General features: G+C 41.8%; 1 protein-coding gene across 1 annotated transcript in view; it reads left to right on the top strand.

Annotated features, from left to right (window-relative positions):
- LOC124799106 (armadillo repeat-containing protein gudu) overlaps positions 1 to 23,547 on the top strand; it is a 205,876-nt gene that overhangs the window by 100,022 nt on the left and 82,307 nt on the right. The window contains exons 6-7 of the mRNA XM_047262645.1: positions 3,057 to 3,167; positions 3,257 to 3,481. Of these exons, the coding sequence (XP_047118601.1) occupies positions 3,057 to 3,167; positions 3,257 to 3,481 (336 nt within the window). The remainder of the gene's footprint in view (positions 1 to 3,056; positions 3,168 to 3,256; positions 3,482 to 23,547) is intronic.

The following is a 23,547-nucleotide window of genomic DNA, read 5'->3' as shown; positions in this document are numbered from 1 at the left end:
ACATCTCCAGTGCCACCTTCCATGTGTGCCACTCCCCACTTGTTACTACAATTATACATCACATGCCTAGGCTGTATACCTGCCACCCCTCCCTCCAGCATTCCTAGCCAGCAAACCGGCTGGCTGCCTCCCTCTGAGCTGCTAGCCACACACCCCAATCCCTTTCCCTACCTCCCTCTCTCTCTACTCACCCCACTCGATACTACCTCGCCATAACCAGTCCACCTGAAGAAATGCAGCAGTGGCACTTGCAGTCCAGCCAGCAGCATGCAGGGGCATAGGAGTGTGTGTGTGTGTGTGTGTGTGTGTGTGTGTGTGTGTGTGTGTGTGTGTGTGTGTGCGCGCGCGCGCGTGTGTGTGTGGAGAGGGGAGGGATTGGGTCTCCTTTAAACCAAAAACATTTACATTCTGTGGATTACACCCTGCCTCCTCAGAACTTTCATGGCATCATCATAGTTCAGCCAATTTGCACGAAATATTTTTAAATTATACACACAAACCTTCTTTGTGAATCAGACTATTCTACTTGAACTTTTCTAAAACATAGCAATTTCTTCACTGAAACTGGTCTCCCAAAAAAAGTCAAGCAATAGAGGATTACCAATGGCTACACTCAAGTTCGCAAGGAAGAGAGAAGTTGCCAGCTGAGCGTCGTCAACACTGAACTGGTGGAGAAAATCAATGAAAAGATTCAAGAAAGCTGCCATTTCGCATTTTTGGAGCTCTCATTACAATTTCCTCAAATTTCATGAACTTTTTTGTTTTGTGTTGGGACGCAAAATTCAGGGGGGTTTACACAACTGGTCAGCTTATGTTCTTCTTCTGGCCAATCAAATTATTTTCAAGATCGTCCTTTTCTGTTGCATACAGCCCCAATTCTCACGGCAGAAAGACCATACACAACTGCCACAGAAGCTATTCCTAGAAGGCATTCCCTCATTTGGCATACTGCATGTTGTCGATTTTGACATCCTGTATCCTGTCAATGTATCCATTCGCCATGTCTGTCTACTTATTTGATAACATCCATTTTCTCTCCAACCTGACAATATGGATTCGAGTTTGCAGCTAGTCCCATATCTGTAATCTCGTAGAATCGGGTGTACTGCCGGTGGTCTGCGTCTTCCCAACACGATATTTCGACGTCGTAACTCGGCGTCTTCACCAGGTGTTCCCTGAGACTGGTTGACGAGCTGACCTCGTCCTATATTTATGCTTAGGCGGTGTGTGGTGCTCCCTATGCCGTCCGCGCCCACTGTGGCTATTTCTGGCGGTGGTATCAGTCTCTAGGCGCTCCATCTTCAGTCCGCGCACGTTGTGGCTCTCTTCTGAGGTAGCGAACATCCCAAGGCGTACCGTATTGGGTCCACGCCCGATTCTAGCACTCTCATGTCTCTGTTGATGTTCCTTATGCTGTCTGCGACCGCGGCGAGCCATTCTCTTGGCTTTCTAAACCCGGTATGCGCCTGTGAGGTGCGCTTCCTGCGGCATCCGGCTGCTGTTGGAGCTGCATATTATGACGACCATCCTCCAAGGAGCTTGCTGCCGCCTGGTATCGCGAATGCCGTTCTGTTCCGTTACTTACGCCCTTGGATGTCTATAGCTCATTCCTGGAGGAAGGAACTTTCTTCCGTTGTTTCTGTAGTAGTTCCAAAACAGGATTTCACGCAGTACTAAGCTGATATCCTACTTCCCGGTTGATCAAGTTCTCCGCCATCTTGATTTCAATCGATTAATTAATGACACTAGCCCAGAATCGGGGGTTCTGAGCCAGGATCCTGGTTTTGTCATAGTCCTTGGTATGCTGAAGGTCCAGGCAATGTTCTGCTATTGCAGATTTAGTTATCTGTCGTAGCCTGGTATGTCTCAGGTGTTCTTTACATCTTATTTTAACTGTTCTGGTAGTTTGACCGATGTAAGACATCCCACATTCACTTGGTATATGGTAGACACCAGGTTTCCTTAACCCCAAATCATCCTTGACAGTTCCAAAGAGCGTCCTTATCTTGTTAGGTGGGCAGAACACACACTTGATATAGTGTTTCTTCAAGATTCTGCTGATCTTGGCAGATATAGGTCCAGTATACGGTAGAAAGGCTACATTCCTGGTCGCTTCTTCCTGCTCCTCTCCTATTACTCCAGGTCGTCTGGTGGGATGGAATGCTTTGCGGATGTCTCTGGTGGAGTACCCATTGTCTGTGAACACCTTTGTAGATGTTCTAATTCCGCTGTCAGGCTGTCTAGGTCAGAGAGTGTGTTGGCTCGGTGTACGAGTGTTCTCAGACTCCATGCTTCTGTGCTGGGTGATGGCAGCTGTCAGCCTGTAGATACAAGTCAGTGTGTGTTGGAATTGAAGAAATACTGCACCATTCTCATAAGAGAACCACAGCGAAAATCACATAGACAGTTGGTTTAGTGCAATGACCTCAGAATGAATGGTGATTAGATGGACACAGGACAACAGTGTGACAAAAGGTTTACACAATGAGAAGGTCATAGTATTACATCTCGGACGAACAGACAGACGCCACGAGCTGAAATCTGGATGGAGGTTACACACAGTGCATCACACCTCATACTGATGTTGCTGGAGATAAACTGCACATGGAATGAAAATTTAATCACCAGTTATGTGATGAAAGTGTCTACAAAGTTTGTTAAATATCAGATTGATGCTTCATAATATAACATTTTACATATCCATCGATATAAGAAAGATACAATGCCAGAAAAGCTAGTGAAATGTAAAAAGATCTACAGAGGATCAATGCTTAGTGCAGAAATTAGCAGTTGACTCTTGTCATTAAGTTTAACAAATTAACTTATCAAATTTATCCTAGCATCTTCATAATCTGTCTGAATTTTTTATGATACTCTTACACAAGTAATAAAATAATTTGAAATGTTGTGCCAGAATTAACATATTTTAGGCATCTTCAGAGGCCACTATTCAGTTATTCACAATGTAAATTAAAACTTTAAACAGATTTATCATTCTGTATTAGACTACATTATTGCATACATTTTTCAGTAATGAGATCTCTCATTCTTTCCAGAAAAACTATCAACTAGCAATCCAAACAGAAGGTATGATAATCGACTTAGTACGGCACCTCTCTGATGAAAGTATGGAACTGAAGAAACACTGTGCTTCAGCTATATTCAAGGTGAGACATATTTGAGTCTTATTAAACATACGGTAATGAAAGTAAATGAACAGCTCTTAATACCAGTAATGTATTGGTTTCATGAGCAGTGTGCAGAAGATGAGATTACAAGGGACCTAGTACGCCAGAACGGTGGTTTGGACCCATTGGTGAAACTTGCTCGGGACAGCAATGTCCACCAAGATAAACCACTACTGGCTGCTGTGACTGGGGCCATCTGGAAGTGTTCCATGAGCCCTGACAACGTACGCCGGTTTGATGAACTGAGAACTGTAGAGGTCCTGGTTAGTCTACTACAGGATGAAAGTGAGGAGGTACTGTTCAAGTAAAGTTTACTTTTTGCTCTGTAACATCACAAACTATACAGAATGAAATGTAAACAAGGAGGAGGTTATTCACAAAGTCTAAGAACATTTTCTGATTAACAGAAGACTGTTAAATTTTAGCCATATCTATATATATATATACACTCCTAAAAATGGAAAAAAGAACACATTGACACCGGTGTGTCAGACCCACCATACTTGCTCCGGACACTGCGAGAGGGCTGTACAAGCAATGATCACACGCACGGCACAGCGGATACACCAGGAAGCGCGGTGTTGGCCGTCGAATGGCGCTAGCTGCACAGCATTTGTGCACCGCCGCCGTCAGTGTCAGCCAGTTTGCCGTGGCATACGGAGCTCCATCGCAGTCTTTAACACTGGTAGCATGCCGCGACACCGTGGACGTGAACCGTATGTGCAGTTGACGGACTTTGAGCGAGGGCGTATAGTGGGCATGCGGGAGGCCGGGTGGACGTACCGCCGAATTGCTCAACACGTGGGGCGTGAGGTCTCCACAGTACATCGATGTTGTCGCCAGTGGTCGGCGGAAGGTGCACGTGCCTGTCGACCTGGGACCGGACCGCAGCGACGCACGGATGCATGCCAAGACCGTAGGATCCTATGCAGTGCCGTAGGGGACCACACCGCCACTTCCCAGCAAATTAGGGACACTGTTGCTCCTGGGGTATCGGCGAGGACCATTCGCAACCGTCTCCATGAAGCTGGGCTACGGTCCCGCACACCGTTAGGCCGTCTTCCGCTCACGCCCCAACATCGTGCAGCCCGCCTCCAGTGGTGTCGCGACAGGCGTGAATGGAGGGACGAATGGAGACGTGTCGTCTTCAGCGATGAGAGTCGCTTCTGCCTTGGTGCCAATGATGGTCGTATGCGTGTTTGGCGCCGTGCAGGTGAGCGCCACAATCAGGACTGCATACGACCGAGGCACACAGGGCCAACACCCGGCATCATGGTGTGGGGAGCGATCTCCTACACTGGCCGTACACCACTGGTGATCGTCGAGGGGACACTGAATAGTGCACGGTACATCCAAACCGTCATCGAACCCATCGTTCTACCATTCCTAGACCGGCAAGGGAACTTGCTGTTCCAACAGGACAATGCACGTCCGCATGTATCCCGTGCCACCCAACGTGCTCTAGAGGTGTAAGTCAACTACCCTGGCCAGCAAGATCTCGGGATCTGTCCCCCATTGAGCATGTTTGGGACTGGATGAAGCGTCGTCTCACGCGGTCTGCACGTCCAGCACGAACGCTGGTCCAACTGAGGCGCCAGGTGGAAATGGCATGGCAAGCCGTTCCACAGGACTACATCCAGCATCTCTACGATCGTCTCCATGGGAGAATAGCAGCCTGCATTGCTGCGAAAGGTGGATATACACTGTACTAGTGCCGACATTGTGCATGCTCTGTTGCCTGTGTCTACGTGCCTGTGGTTCTGTCAGTGTGATCATGTGATGTATCTGACCCCAGGAATGTGTCAATAAAGTTTCCCATTCCTGGGACAATGAATTCACGGTGTTCTTATTTCAATTTCCAGGAGTGTATATATAAGTTGAACAAACACTGATAAATGATACTTTTTATCAATATCATTCACTCTTTGTCCTACTCCATTTGCTTGTGCAGCAAAGAAAAATGGCTGTCTACATGCTCCACTCCCCAAATGCCCACCATACCATGTCCTAGATTCTCTTAACTTACTTTCATATCCTACAATAGGCATCTGATGAAAGCAATAGCACTGTAGTATAGTTTTCTTGAATACAGTTACCCAAATTTGCACAGCAGATATTAACAGGAGTGACTTACGCCTTTCTTCCAATGAATTCCATCACAGTTTTCAGTGTATGCATATTTAACTTTTGAATGGCTTACACTTTCCTCTTGGAATGCTAACAATTATCGTCTGAATTCCTTCCCTGCATTCCATCAGTCTGATTTGGAAAGGGCCTCAAACACAGGAGCAGAACTCTGAATAATGTAGGGTCTTGTAAGTGTTTTCCTTAAAAGATGCAGTCTATTTTCACAATCTGGGGCTTTCATTCTCCTTCTCTGCTATATGTTTCCACATGTCACTGAGTTCTTTCTCTTGTTCATCTAAATTCTTTCATTCTTATTCACCTATAAAGAGGGATCATCACGATTTTCAGTAGACAAACATTTCCAGTAAGCTAAAGTTGTGTGCCAAACGAGAGCTGAAAAACGTGGATGTCTTCTTTATATGTGCAATGTACTACCAACTACATTCACCTTGTACGTCTTGTCAACCAGCTTGTAGTTTCAACTTGTCACTTGTTTCCACATGTAACATTCAAACTCAACAGAGGCTTTGATACCATACTGTTGGACTAATACCCCTCAGAGAAATATTGTAGTAGCAAGCACAGTCAAATCCAGAATTTTGTTTGGGGAGGGGGGGGGGGGGGATGGGGGGCCATGGCTGAGCTCATGGAAAATTTATACAGTTCAGTCTCGATAGTTCGAGGTAAACAGGACCGGAACCACCTCGAACTATCGAAAACACGGACTATCAAAATTTAAATGGGAAAAAGAAATATTATGATATTGTAAGTAATACAGGTCAAAATATGAACTTTATTAAAATAAAAGTATTTACACATGCATTTGCATTGGTAGAATAACAATAATTATTTATTTAGACAAGTAATAGTGAAGTGTCTTTCGTTTGGCGAAGCTGCAACTTTTCCTCCACCATCTCAGGAGCAGTAGGTCAGTTGGTGTCGCCTCAGGCTGTTGTTCCATGTAGCATATGGTGGCCTCGAGAGCAGCGTAGCCATCGGTGTGACTCATCATCGGTGCAGCCTCTGCCTCATCATCCTCATCACTCTCACACTGCGATGGAATGTTAACCATGTCAATTATAGAAGTGTCTGTCACTTCCAACTGTTCGACCGAATTTAACCACTCGCCTACTTCCACCTCTTCTGCCTCTTCACACCCTGGCAATCTTCTGATTAAATTACACAATGGTTGATCGTCCTCATCTGCTAAATCTTCAGTTTCTTTGCCTGGCATACTTTCCTGTAGAATTTTCCTCCATGACTTAGAAATTGGATCTGACTTTATTTCGCTCCAAGATTCGCTAATCCAGTACACAACATCCTTCAAGGCCACTTTCTTCAAAGCTCCTAAAATGGTTTCGTTGTCTTCGGAATGCAGGATTGACTGTAGCAATTGCCGTCGAAACTTTTTTTGTTTTTTTTAGACATTCCAGAACGCCCTGTTCCATGGGCTGAATGAGACAGGTAACGTTTGGTGGGAAAAACAAGGCATGGGTACCGTCGCACTGCAGTTCTCCTGCACTTGGATGTGAGGACGCATTATCCATGAGCACAATTGCTTTGCATTGCAGTCCCCTTTCTTTTAAAAAATTCTTGCAGTCAGGTACAAATGAGTTAAAAAACCAGCTCTTGAAGATTTCCTGATTCATCTAGGCATTATTCTGATGTGTATAGACAACTGGAAGGACTGAGATGGATACATTCTTGAATGCTCTTGGCTCGGCAGACTTCCCAATGGGAGCTAGTTTTAGTTTGTGGTTTCCAGTTGCATTTGAAGCTGCCATAACTGTGAGCCACGCCTCTTTTTGTGCCCAGGAGCACTTTTTTTTTCACAAGAAGCAAGTGTTCTCGCTGGTAACATTTTAAAATTTAGCCCAGTTTCGTCACAGTTATATATTTGTTCATTAGACAAATTTTCGTCAGTTATGATTTTTTTAAACTTGACGATAAATTTTGAAACAGCCTGAGCGTCACCAGGGAGTTTTTCTCCACATACATCTAGTTGACGCACTCCATGCCTCTTCTTCCACTTGTCGAGCCAGCCTACACTAGCGGCGAAATTGTCATCTCCTTCCTGCAGCTGGTTTCTGAAAAACAAAGCTTTTTCTTGCAAGATTGGGCCAGAAATTGGAGCACCCTTCTGTCTCTGTTGGGTAAACCACGTGAACAGTGCCTCACTTGTTTTTTCAAAGTCTGACTTCTTTATACTTCTTCGACTGAGAGGAGTTGGGTTGTTTGGGGAAGGAGACCAGACAGCGAGGTCATTAGTCTCATCGGATTAGGGAAGGATGGGGAAGGAAGTCGGCCGAGCCCTTTCAAAGGAACCATCCCAGCATTTGCCTGGAGCGATTTAGGGAAATCACGGAAAACCTAAATCAGGATGGCCGGACGCGGGATTGAACCGTCGTCCTCCCGAATGCGAGTCCAGTGTTTAACCACTGCGCCACCTCACTCGGTTTCGACTGAGGGATTCGTGTGAGCATTTCTGTGAAGAAAACTGTTCCAATTTAAGTCAGTTTCTTTGCCAGTCACCAACAGTAACTTCACCGACACCATATTCAAGAGCAAGTTTTTTTCTTGTTTGTCCTTTGTCAAGTCGTCTTAGTGCTTCTAATTTTAGATGCAAAGGTACGAATTTCCTCTTTTTTGTTACAGCACTCATCTTTGTAAGGTGTACAATGGAACACACAGTCAACAAACAAAACAACACACAACACTGTACAGCACAGGTACAGTACTGGGAACTATAGCAGCGTATGACTCCCCGGTTTTGATCGGTAGCAGCCGGCAGCACTCGGGGTATTTCGTGCAATACTGACAACAGATGTTCGTGCAACAGGGCAGCGAGCTAATCGTCTGTGTTGATTGCATTGTTGTCCGCTTCGTCACTGAGCTGTACTCTCCCTATCTATCTTTTGCAATGATTTTTTTCATTATTTATCACGTCAGTAAAAAAAGAAGGTAGGTCGTTGCAAACTTTATTTATTTTTATTTTTTTTAAAGAGGCTCAGATTATTGGAAACTCGTACTATTGAGACTCGAACTATCGAGACTCTACTGTATTACCGTGTTGCGTCCAAAATATTTAGAGTAGATGAATGTGTTTTCTTAATCTACTATAATACCAACTACAAAGCTTAAAAAGTTTTTGGGGCCGTTAAATCTGAAAGCCATGTTTCAAAGAGTCTTTTCTTTTTGATGATTAAGAAGAAACTGGTGTCATTTTGGGAGAGAGCTGCAGCCCCATAGACAGCCGGCTCTCAGATGTTCCTCTGAAGTTAAACACAGACTCAAGATTGTACTGAGATCTAGGTTTGAAGCCTAGCAGGGCACAAAAATTTGCTTCTCATATATGTTTATCATAATATTATTTTTCTTTCAGTCAACCGTCTTTTGACTGGTTTGATGCAGTCTACCATGACTTCCACTCCTATGCTAAATTCATCATCTCTGAGCATCACTTGAACCCAATGGCCTCAGTTATTTGTTGGATATATTCCTACCTCATTTTCCCCAACAGTTTTTACTCTCTACAGCTGCCTCTAGTCCCATGAGAGTTATTTCCTGAAGTTCTATTAGCCTGTCCCTTCTTTCTGTCAATGATCTCCTTATGTTCATTTCCTCACTGATTCTGTGGAGAACCACCTCATTTGTCATCTGTCCTCCTAATTTGCAACATTCTTCTATAGCACAACATCTCAAATGCTATATTTCTCTTCTTTCCTATAGTACATCATTCTTTTCCAAATAATGCAGTGCTCCAAAATTTCTTCCTCAAACTAAACCTGATATCTGATACTAGTAGAATTCTTTTGTACAGGTAGGCACTCTTTGGCTGTAATAGTCTCCTTTTTAAATCTTCTTTGCTTCATTTGCCATGTGTTATTTCGCTCCCAGTGTAGCAGAATTTCTTCTTTTCATCTACTTCTTTGCCACCAATTTTGATGTGAAGCCTTCTGCTGATTTCATTTTTGCTACTCCCCATTACTTTCAGCTTTCTTTGCTTTATGTTCAGTCCATGTTCTGTACACATTAAACCATCCATGCCATTTAACAGTCCTTTATTCTTCTTTGCTTTGTCTAAGAGTGGCAATGTCATCAGTGATTCACTGCTTAAATTAATAGTAGTGTCACTGGTGATCAGGAAGAAGCTGCCAAAGGAAGATCAGAGAACAGTGGAAGAAGAATGGGGAGATTTTAAGAGGGCTCTAGTTGAGGCAGCTGAGACTGTGTGTGGAAGAACTAGCACAAAGAGGAGAAGTAAGGAAACCCCATGGTGGAACAACATATGTAAAGAGGCAGTACTTCGAAAGAACAAAGCCTTCAGAGAATGGTTCCAGACCCGAACAGAGGAAGCTAGGGTAAAATATAAGGAAAGCAAGAAAGCGGCACAGACCATAGTAAGGGCGGAGAAGAAGAAGTGGATGGAAAAATGGACAAGAATGTTAGAAGAGGACAGTGAAGGGAACAAAAAAGTACTTTACACCATGGTAAGAAATAAGAGGAACGACAGAAGCGAGTGCCTGAGGATCATGGATAATAATGGAAGAGTTATGGAGGAAATGCATGAGCTCAAAAAGATTTGGAAGGAGTACTTTGAAGATCTGTTGAATGCCGCCAAGCGGGTAACTAACAGCGATGGAGAGCCTTAGGCAGCAGACGATTATAATAGTGGGGAAATTGATGATCTAACTTGGAATGAAGTGGAAGAAGCCATAAAGAGGATGAAAGGGGGCAAGGCACCAGGTTGGGACAAAGTAACAGTGGATATGATACAAGCAGCAGGAGAAGTAGGAACCCAGTGGCTATACAGAGTGCTGAGGGTGGTGTGGAAGGAGAACAGAATTCCTGAGGATTGGAAGAAAGGAATTATAGTCCCGATCTTCAAGAAAGGGGATAATAGGAGATGTGAGAACTACAGAGGAATCACCCTGCTATGCCACTGTGGAAAAATCTATGAAAAGATCCTGGAGAAGAGAATAAGAAGCAGTATTGAAAGTAGACTGCAAGAGGAGCAGTACGGTTTCAGACTGGGAAGATCAACAACGGACCTCATATTTGCGGTAAGGCAACTGCAGGAAAGGCACTATGAGTACGGGAAGGACTTAATCATGGCCTTTTTAGATATTGAGAAGGCGTATGACAGTATCTGTAGGGACAAGCTCTGGGATGTGCTGAACACAAAAGGGATAGATGAAGAGATAACACGAAAAGTCAGAAAATGTATGAGGGAAGTGAGAGTTGTGTGAAAGTGGGGAGGGAACGTACTGCATGGTTCAAGCTGGAAAATGGGCTGTGACTGGGAAGTGCACTTTCGCCTTTATTGTTTATTATTGTTATGGATGAAATCCTACAGCAAGTATCAGATGCAATTGGAGATCATAAAATGAAAGCAGTGCTTTTTGCCGCTGATCTGATGTTATGGGGAAATTGCGAGAAGGAGGTGCAAGAGCAGTTAGATGTATGGGAGGCAACGGCAGCACAATATGGAATGCATTTCTCTGCAAAGAAAAGTGAAATAATTGTCACAACAAGGAAGAAGAATAGGCCAAATGTGGATATAACTTGTGGAGGGGAAAAACTACAAGTGGTAGAGAACTTCAAGTACCTGGGAAGCATGATTGAAAGTAAGGGGGGAAACGCAATGGAAATAAATGAAAGGTGCAGAAAAGCAGGGCAGTTCTACAAATGCATTAGGGGGCTTATTTGGAGCAAGGAGGTGCCACAGAAATCCAAGGGAATTATGTACCGAACCTACTTTGTCCCCATATTGGCATACGGAAGTGAGACAAGGGTAATGCACAAAAGCGACAAAAGTAGAATACAGGCTAGTGAAATGAAGTTCCAGAGGAGCAGGGTGAGTGTAACAAGACGAGACAGATTGTGAAATGTGTATGTGAGGGAAAGACTAAAGGAGGAACCAGTACAGGACAGGATAGAAAAATCAAGACTGCAGTGGTATGGACACATGAAGAGAATGGGTGAGGGAAGAATTCCAAAGAGGATGTTTGATCTGCAACTGGAGGGGAAGAGGCCCAGAGGAAGACCAAGAGATAGATGGGTGAAGGGAGTGAAGGAATGTGTGACGAGAAGAGGAGAGAACTGGACGAAGGTGGAAGAGGGGGAATGGTGGAAAGACAGAACACGATGGAGAGGCTTGTGTTCCCGACAGACCCAGCCAGTGGCTGGAAACTGTCCACGATGAAGAAGTCGCTGGTGATTCCAAGTAATCAATGATTCATTATGGTGGTGGGTGAGGTGGCACTTTAGCTATGATGCACATCTAGGTGAAGCAGGGTTCAGTTGTCTATTGGCAACAAGTCATTCAGGACTAAGCTCAAGCTTGGTTTAGAAAAGAAAGGAGAAGGAAATCGACTGAACCCTTTTCGACAGAACCAACCTAGTATTTGCTTTAAGTGATTTAAGGAGACCATAGGAAATCTAAATCCATGTGGCTGGGTGGGGATTTGCTTGGAGTCCTTCCAAACACAATTACAGTGTCTTGCCACTGTTCCATCTTGGTTGGTAGTTGCCTCTCCAGCCATACTCTTATTTATCTAAAGAAATTCAAGCAAGTACAGAAATGGTTCACTTAAAAGTCTCATGGCTAACTTCTGCCTCTGTCCTTGTCCAGCTTATCTGTACTACTTCAACTCTGGTGGAATGCTAAACTCTGGCTTTCTTTTTTTGTGTTTCATATTCCCGCGTACCAGACATGTAAATGCTACATGGGAAGTGGTTTATTGTTGCTTTACTTTGATCTAAAAATAGTATATCAACTGTGTACCAGTATTGTTTAGACAATTGTGATGAGCACTGACACAGTGTAAGGTGATGTATGGAACACAGGAAAGAACAGGATTATTTATTTTGTGTTTGTTGCCAGTGCACATTCTGATACAGTAAGTACACAAGGGACAGTCCTGCACAACAGTTACATGTTCCACACTTCATATTTGCAGTAAACATTATGATGTGGAACATGTCAACTGAACAAACATAGAACACCCATTAGAAAATTTGGCATGTTCAGATTTGCTGATAAGCAATCCATTAGGTCAAAACTGTGGATTCAAAAAATCTTTAATAGTCAAGATCGCAAATGCAACTTTATTGATTAATAATTTCAGCTTATCTACAAGCCATTTTCAGATCAAAGTAAGATACACTGATCAGTGTACAATTGCCAAACAGCAGGACTTGTCATCATAATTTATGTGACCAGGATCATATGTTATGCAGTCCAATGGAACAGTGATGCAAATTATCCCAGAATAAAAGGCTATCATATATCATGCACACAGACTGAGTCAGACAGTTTTCACACATGAACACTGAGATCATGCTTGTAACTTTGTTATTCTAATGTCATAAGCAGTGACTGTTATGGACTCAAAATGAGAACACGCATCTCATCTACAGAGTACACATATGAGAACTGTCTGAATTTGTCTGTGTGCATCACATCTCATCATCATCTTGAACAGTTTCCATCCCCAGGCAGGGTCTGTTTCGAACAGACCCTTGCCATCTAGACCTGTTTTCCCCCCATCTTTCATTGTTCACTGTGGCCCAGTCCTTGCCTCTTTTTCCAATACATGCCATCACACCTTTCTACCATCTAGAATACCAACCTCTCAGAAGACCAACTTCTCACACAAGTTGTGGGAAGTGGACAACACCACACAATATGAGGTGGACTACAGGAGTGAAGGAGAGTGAAGACTTTGAGTGCACCAGGTCTGATATAGTAACTGAGAAGACCCTGTAGGAACTACAGAAAATGGCAGCTAATTGAGTTCTGGTGAAGCTGTGACAGGCCTAGCCAGCAAACAGTGGATTAACAACCAACTTCCAACAAGGAAACTAGCCTCAGAAAGGATGGTCCATTACATGCTATGACTTATATAATAATTTACATAATAATTTACATAATTGTTCCATTGGATTTCATAACAAACAATCTCCCTCATGCAAATTATTACAATGTATCCCATCATTTAGCAGTTGTACACTAACTTAAGTATTTTGTTATGATCTGAAGATGGGTGGTAGATAAGCCGAAAGCAGTAATCAATAAAATAACATTTGTGATTTTGTCTATTAAGGATTTTTTGAAACCACAGCTTTAAGAATAATTATCTCTATTCAAGAATTCCTCTATGATATAAAAAAGTTGTTACAGAGAAAAATCTTTAATCAACAATCTGAAAACAGTTCTGCTACCTATCAGTAATTTTATTCCCAGGGGCATATTGGAAAACTGCATAAATTACTCCTTTCCATGCCATATTTTGATTCATCAAAGAGCAATGCAAATTATTTGTTCTTCTAGTGTTATAGCTGTCAATATGTCTGCTACTCTCAAACTCAGATGGATTGTTGACAACAAATTTCATAAGAGAATAACTACACTGTGAGACTGTGGTTAAAATTCCTTGCTGCTCAAAGAGATGCCTGCAAGATGAATGTGCGTGAAGTCCTGCTGAATTCTGATTATTTTCTTTTGTGCAATGAATACTTTTTCCTAATTGAGGAGATGTATCATAACATTATCCCGTAAGACATCAATGAATGAAAATATGCAAATTACATGGACTTACTGAGTTTTATATACACGAAGTTGGCAATTATTCTTATACCAAAAGTAGACAAACCTAAATGTTTTAGAAGGTTTACTACAGGCTTTTCCAGTGTAAGTTTCATCAATGTGCACATCTAAGAACTTTCCACACTGTTAATGTTTTTTTTGTTGGTATATGAGGTTAACAGAAGGTGGGATATTTATGAAATACAAAACCGGATGGAGATTAAAACTAGCCCATTTATGCCAAACCAGCCAGTAACTCACAGGGACATTATTTACTATTTTCTATTTGGATACTCCTTTGCTTGGCTTCCAACAATGCTCCTGTCATCTGCAAACACAACTAATTTCACCTCCATTTTCAAATAAAATGGTAGATCATTAACATAATGCGAGAACTGTAACTAAACAATGATGAAACGCCATAGAGCTCCCACTGTAATTCCCCCCCCTCCCCATGCAGATGATGTGGTAGCCTTCCTTGTATTACTCGAACAGCTGGGATAACTTTTTGCATTCTCTTTTTTTTTTTTTTAATAACAATTCAGAAGTGTGCGATACTGTGTAGTCCATAAAAGCTTAACTTCTCTAATAGCATATTATGATTCACACAATCGCATAAGATCCCAACTGGTGATATTTTATCATTTAATTACTTTATTATGTGCACAGTAGATGTAAAAAAACTGTCTCAGCAAGTGGTCTTTTTGACATCTGAATTGCAGTTGGCTAAGTGTTCTTCTAATACAAAGGTTGGTGACAACCCTGGAATAAATTAGCTTCCCAACAATTTTAGAAGATGATGTAAGGAGTGAGACTGGCTGGAAGTTAATAACATCTGTGTTGTCACCGTTCTTTTTATAAAAGTTGTAGCAAGCCTAGATGGCAGTTCGCTAGTTTTATTTCTGAAGGAGGTTGAGCAGCTACTATAACACATATAAAGAATATTAGTCCACTTTAGTAAAACTCTTCATACAAAATACTGAACTTGGATCAAATCCATGTCCACATGAATGACACTGTATGTTTAGTAAAGTCGTAGAACACAATAATAACTGTTTATTACTTTGGTTAGTACTGAATGACAGTCAAATTCACATTCATTTAACTGTGAACTGTGGTACACAGTTCTGACTAATGATATACTAGCTTGTTTCTGGATCTGAGTTGTGATGATGCTGCTATCAGACTGGGCTATCAAAAAGTGGGGCAAGAGGGTGAGTGATGCTGCACTCTGTATGTAGACCTCCAGCAGTGGCAGTGTATCGAACCTCTTGACGGTGTGTCTTTATCAATGTCTCTCATCCATGCTTGCATCTGGCAGGGACTGTACTTGGCTTGTGGATCCATTGTGAGGTATCAACTTCACTATGGGGCTTCACTCTTTGGATGAAACCACACTCTTTATACAGAGTATCCCAGAAGGAATGGTCAATATTTATGGATATTGACAGGAATGATTATTCAAAACATAAAAATTTAGTAAACATGGGCTCTAAACTGCATACCTTAAGAGCTATGAGCACTTCTTCATCCTCAATCCTGTGAAATAAGTCAATGACCACGTTGACGCAAATACACTGGATCCTGTCACATCACTAAAGTAAAGCACCATCTAGGTATGCAGAATGCTGCTGACAATTTTTCCTTTGCCTTTATGGCACAGGGGACATGAGGGGTAACGGCATGAAGTCCCTGGCCACCAGTATTTGTACCAATGTCCTGGATTCAGTTCCAAGCCTTCTGCAGTGCTTCATAGGTGCTGTGGGTATGGAGGATAGGAAAAAACCTTTCGGATTAGATGGTTGACCATGCCCTTTACGATGTTTCAGTCATTCGTGCCATATGACTTTCATTAATTTCCTCTTCTTTACTGTGAAACAGTTCTGCTGCAAACTCTTTGCTTTCCACATTTTAATGGGTGGTAATATGGAACAAACAAACAAAAAAATTGCCGTTAAACATGAGCTCTGAAGTGCATATTGTAAGAGAAATGAGCACTTGTTCATCTTCACTATTGTGAAACACATTTCTTCTGATGAACAAGTGATCATAGCTCTTATGGTATGCATTCTAGGGCCCAGGTTTACTAGACAATTTTTTTCTTGTTTTGGTCCATAGTACCTCCTCTAAAAACATAGAAAGCAAAGAGCTTGCAGCAGAAGAGATTTGTTTCCCAGTATTGAACATGAAATAGTGCTCATTGCTCCTAAGGTATATATTTTAGAATTCACATTTAGTAGACCTTCTTGCCTTCTGGGAGATGTCGCACAATAACATATTTTTAATCAGTCTAGGAAACATTATATGCTGTAGGACTGCAACTTATATTATTATTCACTCAATATGGACACTTACTTCTTAGAGTCATGATGATCTTTCTTATTTCACTTGAGGATATGAGATTAAGTTCTATTTCACTAAATCCCCTTTGTATTGCTTCTTTTCATACTGTTTTGCTTTCTCTTCTGAACTATTTGCATGAATTTTCTTACCCTTTTTTTAAAAATTATTTATTAATGAAATCTGCTACACACAAACTTTCTTTAACAATGCTCACATTCTCTTTAACAGAAATAATGTCATCTTCTATGGCTCCTTTACCTTTCTCTCTTTGACAATATTCCATATTGATTTTATTCTATTGTCTGAACTGTCAATTTCAGACATGATGTGCAGAAATATAGACTTTTTGCAACTTTTGTTAATACATTACAGTACTGTTTATAATGTGGAAGTATTTCTGGATCATTACTTGTTCCATCTATTTTGCACATGTTCCTTTTTTGTTGTCACACTGCCAGTGCCATCTCACTGCAGTCACAGCTTGGACAGCCTCACCATCCCCTGCTGTTGAGCTCCTAAACTTCCTGAAATCTGCCAGAAAATGATGCTTAAACATTCAAATAACTGCCCCTCCTCCCCAAGTCAGTACCACTTAACCATGTATAACGTCAACTTAAACAGTGGAAAATACAGTATGGAATGTAACAAAATTATGAAAAGGAAAGTTCCTACTCACCACATAGCGGAGATGCTGAGTCGCAGATAGGCGCAACAAAAAGACTGTCACAGATAAAGCTTTTGGCCATTAAGGCCTTTGTCAACAATAGGCAACAGACAGACAGACAGACAGACACACACACACACACACACACACACACACACACACACACACACACACATGCAAATGCAACTCACACACACATCTGCGGCCACCTCAAAAACCTCTCCAAACTGTTCACTTCCTACTCTAGCCTTGAACTACCATCCCCACCACCTCTAAAATGGCCTCCAACCCTCCCCCACATCCCTTCATAGCTGACAGTCCCTGCCTGACAGACCTAGTACATTCACCCTATCCTCAAAAACTTCCTTCCACCACCATATAGAATCCAGAACCTAAACACATCCAAAAAACAGTCATGAACCTCTCTTCCAAAAGCCTTAGCCACATAGAAGTGTAAATCCTTTCCAAAGGCCTTACCTTTTGTCTCACTCCAAAATTCAATCATGCTCGACTTAAAGATCTTCTCTCTTTCTCCCAGTCCCAACATTGGAAAAGCATTTTTGCCACCAACCCTACCAGTCAGACTCAACTTAAGATCAACGCTTAGCCCTGCCTGACTCAGTTCACTACTCCATCCAACTGTGATCCAGCTCCTTGCCCCCTCCCCCCCTCCCCAAATCACCCCGTTTCCCTGTTAACTTTCCAGAATTTCTTAACCTGGAACCTTGCCTCACCATCATTCCCCATATCCCTTGACATTCAAGCTAACAGGGCTCTGCCAGCTGTCAGATCTGTCACCTAAAAACCCTTCCACAGTGACCCCATTCCAGAAATCTAGCAGGATCTCCAGTCTCTCCTTAAAGCTTTCAGTCCTTCCCAAAACCTCTCTCCAGAGTCTCTCTCTCCTCACCACTACCACTCCCTACACTCCAACCTTCTACATACTTCCTAAAGTCCATAAACCTGACCATCTAGGATACACCATTGTGGCTGGTTACTGTGACCCCACTGAGAGAATCTCTGCTCTTATAGACCAACACCTTCAGCCTATCACCTGCAACTTACCCTCCTATATAAAAGATATTAACCATTTCCTCCTCCAGCTCTCCACAGTTCCTGTTCCTTTACCACATGGTGCCATGCTTGTCACTATTGAAGCCACCACCCTTCATGCCCATGGCCTTGCTGCTATTGAGTATTACTTTCCCCAGTGATCTATGGATTCCAAACCTACAGCTTCCTTCCTGCTCGCCATGACGAACAATATCCTCACCTGCAATTACCCCTCCTTTGCAGGTATCACCTACAAACAAATATGGGTTATGGCAATGGGTCCCCACATATCACCATCCTATACCAACCTAGCCATGGACCATCTGAAGGAATCCTTCCTAACCATCCCGAATCTCAAACCCCTCACCTTGTTCAGAGTCACTGATGACATCTTCGTGATCTAGACTGAAGGTGAGGACACCCTATCCACAGTCCTCCAGAATCTCAACATCTTCTCCTCCATTCACTTCACCTGATCCTCTTCAACCCAACAAGCCACATTCCTCGATGTTGACCTTCACCTCAAACATGGCTACATCAGTACCTCCGTCTATATCAAATCTACCAAACTCCAGCAATGTCTCCACTTCGACAGCTTTCACTTATTCCACAGCAAGAATTTCCTTCCATACAACCTAGCCATCCATGGCCATCACAAGGATCTCACTGACGCCTTCAAAGATTGTAATTACCCTCACATGCTTGTACAGAAACAGACATCTCATGCCTTATCTCTCCAATCACTCACCATCTCTCAGGGTCCCACTGTTTGGCCACAAAGGAACACTCCCCTCGTGACTCAGTAACATCTAGGACTGGAGCAACTGAATCACATTCTCCATCAAGGTTTTGACTACCTCTTGTTGTGTCATGAAATGAGGAATGTCCTATCCACTATCCTCCCTACCCCTCTCACAGTGCTATTCTGTCTGCCAGCCACCAAACCTACACAATATCCTCAATCATCTCTACTCAATCCCTGCTCCCAACCCCTTGCTCATGGCTCATATCCTTGGAATAGACCCAGGTGCAAGATCTTTCCCATACATCCTCCCACCACCATCTACAGCAGTCCAGTCACAAGCATCACCTATCCCATCAAAGGCAGGGCTACCTGTGAAACCAGTCATGATCTACAAGCTAAGCTGCTACCACTGTACTTCATTCTACATGGGCACGACAAACTGGGCAGCCACAGACAAACTGTGGCCAAGAAACAGCTGGACCACCCAGTTGCTGAGCGCACTGCCCAACACAATGTTCTTCTGCTTCACAGCCTGTGCCATCTGGATCCTTCCTACCAACACCAGCTTTTCTGAATTGCACAGATGGGAACCCGCCCTGCAATATATCCTACATATCCATAAACCTTCTGGCATCAACCTTTGTTAGTCATCGTCCTTGACCCACCTATCCTCTTCCCTGTTCCTACTCCACAGCCGTCTATTACACAAGTGCACCCACAGTCTTTTTACATCTCTCCTTTTTCACCCCCCACCTCCACCAAGCATTCTGTCTAGCTCCTGACTGCACCTAGCTACTGCACCTAGCTGCCCTATCCTCTCTGCACCTTGTCCTTGTATGCTTCCACAAACAGTACTTTACTGTCTCCCACCTGTACTCTTTTCTCCCTTCCCCTCTCCACCTCTGCCTCCTCCTTACCTCCACCTTCTCCCTCCCCACCCCCCCCCACCCTCTCCCCTGCCCAACCAGATTGCTCCTCCTGTCATATTCTGTTGCTTGCAGTCTGGCCCTGGCAGCCAGAGGCAGTGGTCATGCGTGTGTGAGCTGCATTTGCATGAATATGTGTGTGTGTGTGTGTGTGTGTGTGTGTGTGTACTTTTTGTCTACTTCAGAAAAAGGCCCTATGGCTGAAAGCTGACGTGTTTAGTAGCCTTTTTGTTGCGCCTGTCTGCAACTCAGTATCTCTGCTATGCTGTGAGTAGCAATCTATCCTTTTTCTAGCATTTTAATTACTCTTTTATTTACAGATAGAGTTGGAGTTTGTAATTTTTATCTTGGGGAGACCAATAAATTAGTTGGGATTTTTTTTTAATTTTCTCCATGAACATGGTTTATTTTTCGTACAATAAAACATACAATGTCACTCTGCATGAGTGCCCATCTTCTACAAAATACTACTGAAATATGCTCACTATTTTTATTTACTTAAATTTGGCATATTTCGTGACAGTACCTTTTCCATTAGATGTTTACAAAGCGATATTGGTCTTGGCTTCAGCTGTCTAGTGGAAGTATGATTTCACAATGCATCTTTGTCGGTTGCAGAAATGACCTGGTTCAATGCGTTTGCCTCATTTTTGGTGCTTCAAATACCATTTCTTCGAATGTGGTTTCTTCTTAAAGTTTATATAAAAAAATAGTAACATAATTTTTTTTTTTCACTAGCAAATTATTTATGACGGCGACCTGCACATTGTTCTACCGTCAACACACACCAAGAGTTAACTGCCTACTGACTACAGTCAAAGACGGCTCCAGCGTCAAAGACATTTTACACAACACACAAGCTTCCACTTGTAATCAGTCTCTTTGATATTCTTCGTCACATTTACTAATAGTACTCAATATGCTGTCACTCTCAAAAATATAAGTAAATTAACATAAGGCAAATTACAATAAAAAAATTTTGACAAAAATATAAGAAAACATTTACAATTTGGTATCGACAAATCCGGTAGAAAATACCACATCTCCCAGATCCATTACACTACTATTAAACTGGCTCACTGAAAAAAAAAACTAATTGCTGTCGCTACTTTGACACTAAATTAACACGAATAATCAAAGTTCTGTCTCTTCAGGTGTTGGCTATTCTTCTATTTTTTCCCACATTTTTAAAATGGACACTTGCCACAGATATCTCTGAAGTAGGTTTGTGTACATAATAATAAAACGTCAGAGTTAGACCTTACAAAATAGTGTTCTACTTATGCTGTATCATGAATTCCAAAAGTTCCAGAAATATTTACTTAGGACCTTTCCAACAAATTTAGCAGATGAATCATCCCATGATCTCAAAGCTTCCATATACAACAGCCAGCAATATTCAGAACCTCCTCTTCCCTGCAAGAGTGTTCTGTACAGGCCACTAGTTTTGAAAACTGGAACAAAGTCAGAACCTATACTGGCTATACTGACTTCCAACACCTTCCAATCAAACTTCAATCAAAACTATTCACAATATTGCAGTTTCAGTTTAAAAATCCTGTTACGGTTTAAACCAATCCTACATGCCCCAGCATGGCTTCAAAACTGCACAAGATCTACAATAGAGATCTACACTTTCAATGAACTATTCCTTTGTATACCCTACAGAACCTGGATGAAAGCTTATGGAATTATCTACAGCCAATAATTGAATCACTAGTTCCAATGGTAATTCAGTTCTCACACTGAACTGACCATAGAACCACTTAAACCTGACTATGTTCAGAGTGTCATGTACTTATGGAAAACTATCCATAAACATGAACTGCCATTACAATCATGTTAACCCATGTTGGAACCATTAATTGAATAAATGATGATAAATGATAGCTCACTTCTAACCCGGGCTTTAGTCAGAAAATTATAACTTCTGGTATTCACCCTATACCTCAAAATTTTTCAGACAGGCTCAAAGGGATGTTGCTCCAACAATAGACATCCTCTGCTGATTGCCTCCCAGTTACCAGCCAGAATTTCACATATGGCAGTGGATACAGTACAGAAAGCAGAGGTCCAGTTGATGAACATCAAATCAGATACATGATCCACCAAAAGAGCATTTCTTAAAGGGGTTATAGTCTCATTTGTAAATGAGTAGAAAGACTCCTGTAAAACTGTAAGCATGTATGATTTGTATTTTATTGGATCTTGCCAAAGGCACAGATTTTAAATTACTCACTTTCGTCACGCAGTTAGCTATTTTAACATAATGGTCAAAATTTTGTTGCAATGACTGAAATATTTGAACAGTTCCTTTTATCGAACAAGGAAACTTCAGGCTGAAATAACAGCAGTGTTAGGAAAAGGAAAGATCACTGCAATGTTGTACCTGTCTGCAACTCAACATGCCATCTCTGCTGTTGGCAGTTTCATTTCCCTCTTTTGAAGGTTGCAATAAATACATCAGCTAATCCTATCAATGCATGCAACATTATTCTTAAATTCCCTACAAACTCTGCATTTCCTAAATATTTCTGTAAAGCAGAATATTTGCCTTTTTCTTTTTGATCTCTTGTAACATCATCCTCACCCATGTTAAAAAGGGAATATAACTGTCAAAGTTTTCCCAACTAGCTTGTAGAGTTGTTTTAGTTGATGAAACCCAGTGAATTGTAAAATTTTACCAATATGAAACATTTGTTGACCCAAAGCTTTTGCACAGATGTTTATTTCCCTTTTGTTCTTGGGAGACTCATTGTATACAGCATACAGTTTTTCTACAAATATCTGAAAGTAATTAATTCCAAGGACTTCCCTGATGGAATCATTAACAGCTAGCTCTAAAGTGCGCGTCACTTATGTTGGCGGCCGAGTTTAAGTTCGTTCTGCGCATCTGACGTCACAAAACACAGTCACCCAATGAACAGAGAACAACGTTGCCAGATCTCAACTGCAGTATTAGAAACGTTCAGTCATAAATAAAGTAATAGAACAAAAGCAATGTCTTGATAGCAGACTTTCTTTTATAGAAAGTTTGGAAAAAGCGTTCTTTATACCAATTGCTTCATATTCTATTAATTAATTAAACCAAACAAGCAATAAGACTCCTAATTCAGGCGATAGGAAGGAAAGGTGTTTGTATCAATCTCATGAACCCCTCTTTCGCGCTAAAGAAGAGTGGTAATTGTTTATTTCCTATTGTACTTCGACGAACCGTGAGTAATTCATAATCATACCAAAAGTGTTTGTTAGTATTTAGCGTGAGTTGTTAGACTCCTCACATTATTCTGTAGGCAGACGATCTATGTTAGCGTAATGGTTAAGGTGTTGGACTTCTACGCGAAAGGTTATGAATTCAAACCTTGTGCAGAGCTTAATATTTTAATTATTTAAAAACAATATTGAAGTGCCTTACTTCATGAATTATATTCGTTTGAATGCAATTTTTTTATATTTCTAGTGCTTTGTCTCTTCATGAACCCTTTCGCTGCTGCAGACACGTGCTCCCCACATTCCGCGCTGGGCACAATTTTGTCATCACTGCACTGCTCACCTTTGCAGACACATGGTGTTCCCACTGCTTTGACACACTTGTCATTCGATTTCACAAAAACTATTTGGCCCAAAAATCTGATTTTTACACGTCTTCTTGACTAATACCTTCCCCCCATAAATGACTTAATTTTGTTTCGATGTTCAACGCAGTTATTATGCAGCATTAAGTGTAGTAAACCATTGCACGAAATTTTGAAGAGTTTGCAGAGGTAGAAGTCCATAGTGTATACTTTCCGTATGGTCGATTTTAGTTGCCACAATGTTGAGAATGAAATGTGGACAAGATACCTAAATTTCATATAAAATTTACTGTATAACAATACCTCATTTAATTTAAGTACCACATAGGTTTATTT

Source organism: Schistocerca piceifrons, chromosome 5 (genome assembly GCF_021461385.2).
Source record: "Schistocerca piceifrons isolate TAMUIC-IGC-003096 chromosome 5, iqSchPice1.1, whole genome shotgun sequence".
In the NCBI taxonomy this organism is placed as follows: Eukaryota; Metazoa; Arthropoda; class Insecta; order Orthoptera; family Acrididae; genus Schistocerca; species Schistocerca piceifrons.
The sequence above is the reverse complement of the archived record's forward strand: the minus strand, read 5'-3'. Positions and strand labels throughout refer to the sequence as shown.